This window comes from Lepisosteus oculatus, chromosome 3 (genome assembly GCF_040954835.1).
Source record: "Lepisosteus oculatus isolate fLepOcu1 chromosome 3, fLepOcu1.hap2, whole genome shotgun sequence".
NCBI lineage: Eukaryota > Metazoa > Chordata > Actinopteri > Semionotiformes > Lepisosteidae > Lepisosteus > Lepisosteus oculatus.
The window spans coordinates 6,390,436-6,399,949 of NC_090698.1; the positions used below are offsets into that span (position 1 = coordinate 6,390,436).

A 9,514-nucleotide genomic window follows, 5' to 3' on the forward strand; every position below is an offset into this window, starting at 1 on the left:
TCAATCTTTATGCAAAAGAATGAAGAGGTTTGTAACCTCTTCAGCATTTGATGAAGAGGTGTGATTGTGAAGATGATCAGACTAAGTGTCTTTACAGTGTCTACAGGTCTGATGATGATGGTGTGTTAAAGGGAAGTTACAGATGATGACTTGAGTCTAAGCTCTGAGGCTCCTGACAGGCAATAAACAGATTACGAGTTTCCTTGGCTACCAAAATGAATTTAATTATAGGCTGTACTATTAATTTCAGAATGAAACAGGATCAAATGAAAGTTTAATTGATAGCATAGCACATTAAAAAAAGCAACAGCATATACAGTAACATTTTGGATATTTTAATTTAAAAATGATCTGGTGTTGAGTTTTTTTGTATAATGTTCAAAACGTTTTTTCTAGTTTCTGTGTGACGATGAAGGAAACCAACTGATTTCTGATATGCTGTTTCTTTACAGTATTATACAGTTCAATAGTGTTGCCATTGTTTATCTTAAAGTACAGTAAAGACTGTTTGAGGAAGCGGGTGGTTGCCGGGCGCGTTGTCATGGTTACTGTCCAGTGTCCCCTCCCTCGCTCCGCAGTGTCGCTCTGGCCACCAGTGAAGCTGCTAGTGTTACCGTAGTGACCCACGCTGGCTCACACAGGAAGTTCTGCTGTATTGCCAACCTGAGGGTGGTGAGAGACAGGAAGTGAAATGGATGGAGTGAGACAGAGAGAAGGGGCTGGTGGGAGATTTAGATGTAGCTATGGATTGCAGTTCATTGAAAATTTAATTCACTTTAATCTATTGTATACAAATCTGAGGTCATGCATACTGTGTCTGTCAAGGATAATGCAAACTTCCTGTTGAGTGCCCATCAACCCAACTATATTTTTACCCGCTGAAAAGAAGAAAGAAAACACAACGTTTCGGCTGTGGAGCCCTATCTTTCTTACACCCGGAGAAGGCTCCAAGGCCGAAACGTTGTGTCTTCTTCTCTTTTCAGCTGGTCAAGATATTGTTGGGTTGATAAGCATTCAACAGGAAGTTTGCATTATCCTTGATAGATAACAGGAATAGCAAAGGAATAAACCTTTACCTGTTTCTTTGCAGCCTACGCACGGTGACGCAGCTGCCCACCTGAACTATATTTTCACCTGTATATATTGAGCAACATGTGTTCAATTAGCACAGATTCTGTACATAATCCTTTAAATTGCTGCAACTTGTTTTAAATTTTTCTACGTGTTAATTACGTCGAGACAAGCAACCATAGTCAACTGTTTTGGCCATTATGTTGCTAACATGGAGCAGTCATCAATTAGATTTACATGTGCTCTATAAATCGTTGTGATTCTTTTTTTTGCTTTTGCAGACACCTTCACAGGCAGTGACATACTGTAGTAGTACTGTAGCAGAGTAACCTGTGCTGCTCTGTAGAATGAATACTATAGATGGAGATCAGCTGTGTGTTCCCCTGTAGATTGAAACAGACTACAGTCCAGGCAGAGACACACAGGCAGTTCTCTCTCTCACCACTGGGCGACGTTGTGGGGCAGCGGAGCGTTGGCGTGGTGATGGCAGCGAGCCTGGCGTGAGCAGGAGGGGTCAGCGTGGAAGGACGGCCAGCGGCCCTGCGGGCGGCGCGGGGGGTCCGGGGCCGAGGGGCTGGATCTCCTCTCGCTCTCCTCTCTTTCCTCCTCCTCCTCCTCCTCCTCTCCCGTGGGCCTGGGGCAGGAGCAGGGGGCCTGGGGCTGGAGTTTCAGCTCGGCCTGGGCTGGGGGAGCCGTTGCCTGGGCGGGGGTGGGGCCCGGTAGGCGGGAGGACCGGGGGCCGGGGTGTGTGGGCCAGGGCTCCAGAGCGTGAAGGCTGTGGGAGGACCGCACTGGGCCCTGGGGCTTCTCCGGCCCCCAGGAAGGGCAGCGGTGGGGGTAAGGGGTCGGGGGCAGGTGTCTTACTTGAGGCTGGCGCTGTGACGCAAGGTCTCCAGACTCGGGCAGCGGGGTGAAATTGCAGCGCTGCACTGTCGCAGCTGGGGGGCTGCTGGCCTCGTGTTCCTCCTCGTTAGAGAACCCTTCCAGCTTGACCGCACTGGCACCATCCTGAGCGCCTGGGGTCCCTGGGGCTGTTGGTCCCGGTATTTGCGCCGTCACGCTGGTGCTGCTCCCGGGCTGGGATTTCCTGCCCCCTGCTGGCGAGACGCTGCCTTGCTTCTTCGCCTGAGCGGTCCCCGCCCGGCCGCCGCCGCTGCTGATGCGAGCTGTGGTGTGCGCCTTTCTCCCTCTCGCCACCTGCCTGACGGCTCCGATCCGCGTGGGGCAGGGCTGGGGTGGCGGCCTGGGCTGCCGGGGGGTGCCGCCCTCCTCTCGCGAGATGGGGGTGCTGGAAGTGGGCACTCTGGGGCCAGCGGCCGGTGTGCCCACACTGCAGGGCAAGTGAGAAGTGGACGATTGTGCAGGAGGTTTCACGGCCTTATTGCCCCGGGGGTTAGTTGTCAGTTTGGTTACGGGGGTGATTTTGACGCTCTGTGCGGGGGCTGTCACGGGCTTGGTGGGTGGGTTGGCTTCTGGGGTGCTTGCGGGGGCAAAGGTTTCCTTCCTCATGGCCCCGGGGGCTCGGTGGGCAGTTCTGGCGGCAGGAGCTCTGACAGCCTCGGAGTACGACGCGGCCTTCATTGCCCGACGTACAGCTGCCTGCACCTCAGACACTGGGGGAGGCGGAACCAGCTGTTGCTGCTGGAGATACCGCAGCCTGAAGATGAGCAGACACAGGGGTCTGACAGTGAGCCAGACAGACACAGGGGTCTGACAGGAACCAGACAGAGACACAGAGGTCTGACATTGAGCCAGACAGACACAGAGGTTTGACACTTAGACAGAGACACAGAGGTCTGACAGTGAGCCAGACAGACACAGGGGTCTGACAGGAACCAGACAGAGACACAGAGGTCTGACAGTGAGTCAGACAGACACAGGGGTGTGACAGTGAGCCAGACAGACACAGGGGTCTGACACTGAGCCAGGCAGTCACGAGGGTGTGACAGTGAGCCAGGCAGTCACGAGGGTGTGACAGTGAGCCAGACAGACACAGGGGTCTGACAGGAACCAGACAGAGACACAGAGGTCTGACAGTGAGTCAGACAGACACAGGGGTGTGACAGTGAGCCAGACAGACACAGGGGTCTGACACTGAGCCAGGCAGTCACGAGGGTGTGACAGTGAGCCAGACAGACACAGGGGTCTGATAGTGAGCCAGACAGACACAGTGGTCTGACAGTGAGTCAGACAGACACAGGGGTGTGACACTGAGCCAGACAGACACAGGGGTCTGACAGTGAGCCAGACAGTCACGAGGGTGTGACAGTGAGCCAGACAGAGACACGGAGGTCTGACAGTGAGCCAGACAGTCACGGGTCTGAGAGTGAGCCAGACAGTCACGAGGGTGTGACAGTGAGCCAGACAGAGACACAGGGGTCTGACACTCACAGACACAGGGGTTTGACAGTTAGCCAGAAAGACACAGGGGTCTGACAGGAGCCAGACAGAGACACAGAGGTCTGACAGTGACTCAGACAGACACAGGGGTCTGACAGGAACCAGACAGAGACACAGAGGTCTGACATTGAGCCAGACAGACACAGAGGTTTGACACTTAGACAGAGACACAGAGGTCTGACACTTAGACAGAGGCACAGAGGTCTGACAGTGAGCCAGACAGACACAGAGGTGTGGCACTTAGACAGAGAGACAGGGGTCTGACAGTGAGCCAGACAGACACAGGGGTCTGACACTCAGACAGAGACACAGGGGTCTGACAGGGGCCAGACAGAGACACAGAGGTCTGACAGGAGCCAGACGGAGACACAGAGGTCTGACAGTGAGCCAGACAGACACAGGGGTCTGACAGGGGCCAGACAGAGACACAGGGGTCTGACAGGGGCAGACAGAGACACAGAGGTCTGATAGGAGCCAGACGGAGACACAGAGGTCTGACAGTGAGCCAGACAGACACAGGGGTCTGACACTCAGACAGAGACACAGGGGTCTGACAGTGAGCCAGACAGACACAGAGGTTTGACACTTAGACAGAGACACAGGGGTCTGACAGTGAGCCAGACAGACACAAGGGTCTGACAGGGGCCAGACAGAGACACAGAGGTCTGACAGGAGCCAGACAGAGACACAGAGGTCTGACAGTGAGCCAGACAGTCACAAGGGTGTGACAGTGAGCCAGACAGAGAGACAGGGATCTGACAGTGAGCCAGACAGAAATGCAAAGGTCTGATACCCAGACAGAGATAGAGGGGCTGACACTCAAACACAGACACGGGCTTGAAAGAGAGTCAAACACACAGACAGAGGGTCTACGTATGTCAAGGTACAGTATGTCAAACAGTGATGGAGAGCCTGACAGCGAGAGTGCAACAGGCAGTCACACAAAGACAATCTAAGAGTGACCGAGAGGCAGACAGAAATTGACATAGAAGGAAGACAAGGGGTGACACACACAGGCCAGAGAAAGAGAATCCGACAGAAATGCCCTGATGGGCAGACAGACCTGGCATCCAGCTGGGCGCGGGTTTTCTCGGACATGACGAAGTTGGGAGGCACTTTCAGTATGGGTATGGAGCTTTTGCTACAGGTACTGCTGCTGTCATTTGTGCTCTTGGGGTTGTTGCTGACACTGCTCCCACTGCCACTGCTAATACTCCAGCTACTAAAGCTGCTGATACTGCTACTGCTGCTAGTGCTGCTCATACTGCTGCAGCAGGTATTGCTTTCTGGCTGAGCCCCCATACCACCTTGCTGTGAATGCTGGCACTGAACCCAGGCGTCTGGCTCTGAGCCAGTAGCACCCTCCAGTTGCTGGGCTGGGGGAGCAGAGCGTGCAGAAGGGGGGGGAGTGGAAATTTGGGGTGCTTTGATGTCCCATGCCCCTCTCGGACAAACCCCCCTATCCTTAATCTCCTGCTTTGGCTGTGGAGACTTGTCTCCCCCTAGTGTCAGGGGTGTGAGCGACACGTCTTTGCTGGGAGAGGGGTGGAGAAGGGGGACAGGCAGGGCTCTAGATTTCTGCTGTCTCAAGGTAAATTTGAGGGGCAGCAGGGAGGGCTGAGGCTTGGGGGAACCCGGGGGGCCACGGGCGATCTGGGGCACATGGCTACGTGTGTTCACGCCCTCCCCTGGGGGCGGGGGCGCTGTAGGGAAGAGGGCTGGGAGCTTGTGCTGGCGCTGGGGGCTGTGTCTGGAGTAGATGGGGGGCTGGGGAGGACACAGGGAGGCGCCCATGCCTGGGGAAGGTTTCGGGGTGCCTTTGATAGGGGTGTTTGGTGAGAGGGGGAAGGGGCTCAGTTGGCGTGTCCCCGGGAGCCTCCTCTGGGGTCTGCGGAGAGCCCACCCCGGCTCTTCTCCCGGCTGTGTCTCCCCTCCTGTCGCTTCGTCTGTCTCTCTCTCTCCCCCTGCGGCTCGGCCTCGCTCTCTCCCTCTCTCCCTCTCTCCGGCCCAGCCTCTCTCGCGCTCGCTCTCTCTGTCTCCCTCTGCTGGTGGCGGCTGTTCCTGCTGCAGTTCGGACTGACCATTGCCCATCCTCCCTCACTCTGGTCTCCTGCCAGGAAGACCAGCGGCACGAGGTGACTTTTATTACATTGGCTTTTGACTGAAGCCTCCGTAATGGAGGTTCAATCATAATATCCCCTTTACTTTTTGTCCTCTGCATACTCTCAGTGAAGCCCGGCGGTGTCTGTGCTTCTCTCGCTACGCTGTGCTAGATTATGATTGTACTATTATTTGTTTAGATTGATCTTTTTGATTACTGTGTTGTGATACCATGGTGCAGCTATCATTAATCACAGAAGGTAATGATAAGCATTTGTCAGAGGTGGACAGGGTCACACAACAATTACTAAAGTAAATCATAGTAAGATACAGTCATAGTCCCGTGTTTTGTAGCACATAGAAAGCAGGGCAGTATCAGGAGAAAGCACAGAGAAGAAGCACTCCAGAACTGAGAACAGAAGGCCCTTCTGTACAGAAAGGGCAGTGGGTGTCTGGAACAAGTTGCACAGCTGTCTTCTTGAAGCTGATTTCCTGTGATCTTGTAAGACATGACTGGACAAGATGTTCAGACTAATAATGTGCTAGCAACTAAATAAACTTGGTGAATCACATTACTCTTGTTTGTAGCCTTAGATGTTCAGTGGAGTTTCTGTAATATGTGTGAAATCTCCTGTTATGTCCCAAAGCTCTGGAACTCTGTCCCTAAAGATATCAGACAGTCACCCTCTGTAAACTCCTTCAAATAGATACTCAAAACCTTCTTCTTTAGAAGAGCCTTTACTCAACTGGTTCCTCAGCTCAGTGGCGTAAAACACCACCAACTTCATTTTCCCCTTAAATATTCCTGGACGTTAAGTATTGTTGCACAGAGCCGCAGAATTGAGTTTCACTTAAGAGCCAGGTTAAGGGAAAAGGTCTCCGTGTTGGATACCTGACAGCTCCGGTAACTCGGAATGCACGAGTGTTTGTGTCTTGGGAGGGGTGACTTCTGGGAAACTGAGCTGAAGGCATTGCAGAGAGACGGAGGCTGATTGGATTTGAGAGCCCGCAGGCCTTTCAACACCTCCCTGTCTGGGGCGATCGATCGCCTCTGGGACCCGCGGGGCGTCCTGTCTGGCGCTGCTGGCACGGCTCCGGGTGTGTTCTCGCAGGAGAGGCCTGGGTGAGGTATCTCGGACCCTTCGCCAGCCGGCAGTTACCTCAGCGATGTGCGCGCTATCTCCATTACAGTGCGCCCGGCTCCGTGAGGGTCCTGCTGGAAGTGAGACAGGGGAGGACACGGCTCGTCACCGCCGCACGGAGAGGCTGCTGGGGCGTGCCCGCTGTCCTGGGAACTGTGAGGTTAGCAGACCTCAGATACTGGTCTTTATGTGTTGTACAATATCGGTAGGTGTGGCACTGTGACCAATAAACGATCACAACGTAACTACTGTTATGATTAGTATATCTATTCCTGCTACAGCTACTGCTATTCCTACTACAGTTATTGCTACTATGGTTATTCCTGCTACAGTTACTGCCACTACTGCTATTCCAGCTGCAGCTATTCCTGCTACAGTTACTGCCACTGCTGCTATTCCAGCTACAGCTATTCCTGCTACAGTTACTGCCACTGCTGCTATTCCAGCTACAGCTATTACTGCTACAGTTACTGCCACTGCTGCTATTCCAGCTACAGCTATTCCTGCTACAGTTACTGCCACTACTGCTATTCCAGCTACAGCTATTCCTGCTACAGTTACTGCCACTGCTGCTATTCCAGCTACAGCTATTCCTGCTACAGTTACTGCCACTACTGCTATTCCAGCTACAGCTATTCCTGCTACAGTTACTGCCACTGCTGCTATTCCAGCTACAGCTATTCCTGCTACAGTTACTGCCACTGCTGCTATTCCAGCTGCAGCTATTCCTGCTACAGTTACTGCCACTGCTGCTATTCCAGCTACAGATATTCTTGCTACAGTTACTGCCACTGCTGCTATTCCAGCTACAGCTATTCCTGCTACAGTTACTGCCACTGCTGCTATTCCAGCTACAGCTATTCCTGCTACGGTTACTGCCACTGCTGCTATTCCAGCTACAGCTATTCCTGCTACGGTTACTGCCACTGCTGCTATTCCAGCTGCAGCTATTCCTGCTACGGTTACTGCCACTGCTGCTATTCCAGCTGCAGCTATTCCTGCTACGGTTACTGCCACTGCTGCTATTCCAGCTACAGATATTCCTGCTACGGTTACTGCCACTGCTGCTATTCCAGCTACAGCTATTCTTGCTACGGTTTCTGCCACTGCTGCTATTCCAGCTACAGCTATTCCTGCTACAGTTACTGCCACTGCTGCTATTCCAGCTACAGATATTCCTGCTACAGTTACTGCCACTGCTGCTATTCCAGCTACAGCTATTCCTGCTACAGTTACTGCCACTGCTGCTATTCCAGCTACAGCTATTCCTGCTACAGTTACTGCCACTGCTGCTATTCCAGCTACAGCTATTCCTGCTACAGTTACTGCCACTGCTGCTATTACTGCTGTTGCTGCTATTCATACTGTAGTTCCTGCTGTTCCTGCTGCAGTTGCTACTATTACTGCCAGTCATGCTATTCCTGCTACAGCCACTGCTATTTAGAGCCTGTGATTATAACTTTGCATTTATTATTACATATTATCAAATTATTTAATAATTAACTTCTTGTTTATAACATTCCAGTTGTTTCTGCACTATTTTTTTTAACACTGTAGAAACTTGAGTTGCCTCGGAAATGGTCATGATCTAAACACGTTTGAATAACCGTCATAAACGGCAACTCCTATTCCCAACCAAATTGGTACACAATTCCCTAAGTTCTCAAGGCAGGAAACTGCTGATAATCATGGTACCTCGACTACTACAGCTCCTTGTCACGGGCTCTGCTATCGGGTAATGATGAGACTGTATTGTACTTAACTGCATCAGCCCCCAGCGTAAAGTGAACCCGTCGTTACAATGAACGACTGTGTCTCAGCGTTAGACTACAGGCTAATTCTACTCTATGAGCGCGTCTTTCAGCATTCCCGCAGGTAGCGTATAATGTCCGGCTCATTGTCGGGGGGTACTTCAGTTGTCTCTGCGGCTGGACATGTGAGATTGCTGTCCATTTCCACGGCCCCGACCCCGACCAGCTACAGCGCCTCCTGCCGGTTACCTCAAGCTCTGGCCGCCGGTCACTGGAAGGCGGGGGTCCTGTCCGGGCAGGTGGGGGGCTGATTGAGGCCGGAGGTGGAGTGGATCACGAGTAAAAGTGAGGCTGTTTTCTCTCCCTCCGTGGCGCGGAGACACATGAAAAGTTTGGAAAACAAACGCGTCCGTTATCGCTCGGGGAAGCGTTTCGAATGAAAACAGAGGCGCCCCGGGACCCCACGCGCGCCGCCCGCAGTGACGGGTCTGTCAGTACCGACCCCCCCCCCTCCCGGTGTTTTGAAACGGGGTCGTCGTCCGTGACAGATATTTATTTTTAGCGGATTACTTGTTTTCCGGGCACTTTCGTGGCCGAAGTTATCCCTAAATCTCGCCGGCCACCACTCCAGTGAGAGCCGTAGTGAGAGCCGAGAGCGACACTACCGCGGTGCCGCACGCCTGCAGTTCGACTCCCGTATCGCTCTCTCCTCAGAGACCGGCCGAGCACGTCGGCTCATCCCTACAGTTCAACAAGACACGACAGACACCTTCCTGGGCTGGGATTCCGACCTTCTGTCCGCGACAGCCTCCCTCCCAGGAAACAACACAGAGTCCCGTGGTGCCCTATTACATGGAATAGTGTGGTGGTGTTTATTACATGGAATCTAATAATTACCCCCCCCCCAAAGACGTTTTCTTAATCGTTTTCATTTTGTTTGCGCATCCGCTTTGTGCTTTACAGTATACATCCATTTCTGTCGTTTGATTGGACGGCGAAACGTGTCTTGACTGCAGTTGAAAGCGTTTTGAGATGATTTATTTGGAAACG

The 9,514-nt window shown here is 52.7% G+C and overlaps 1 protein-coding gene across 4 annotated transcripts; it reads right to left on the bottom strand.

Moving 5' to 3' along the window:
- Positions 1 to 222: 222 nt before the first annotated feature.
- LOC107076598 (gametogenetin-like) lies at positions 223 to 8,823 on the bottom strand. 4 transcript variants are annotated; one of them, XM_015340675.2, is made up of 5 exons: positions 8,714 to 8,823; positions 6,732 to 6,784; positions 4,535 to 5,581; positions 1,514 to 2,728; positions 223 to 663 (listed from the first exon to the last, which is right to left on the bottom strand). In XM_015340675.2, the coding sequence occupies exons 3-5, from the start codon at positions 5,560 to 5,562 to the stop codon at positions 546 to 548; spliced, it is 2,361 nt and encodes a 786-aa protein (XP_015196161.2). In that variant the 5' UTR covers positions 5,563 to 5,581; positions 6,732 to 6,784; positions 8,714 to 8,823; the 3' UTR covers positions 223 to 545. The 4 variants fall into 4 exon arrangements, with proteins under 4 accessions (XP_015196161.2, XP_015196162.2, XP_069042577.1 ...); XM_015340676.2 differs by having other exon boundaries at positions 6,464 to 6,784; XM_069186476.1 differs by having other exon boundaries at positions 6,464 to 6,787.
- Positions 8,824 to 9,514: the final 691 nt, after the last annotated feature.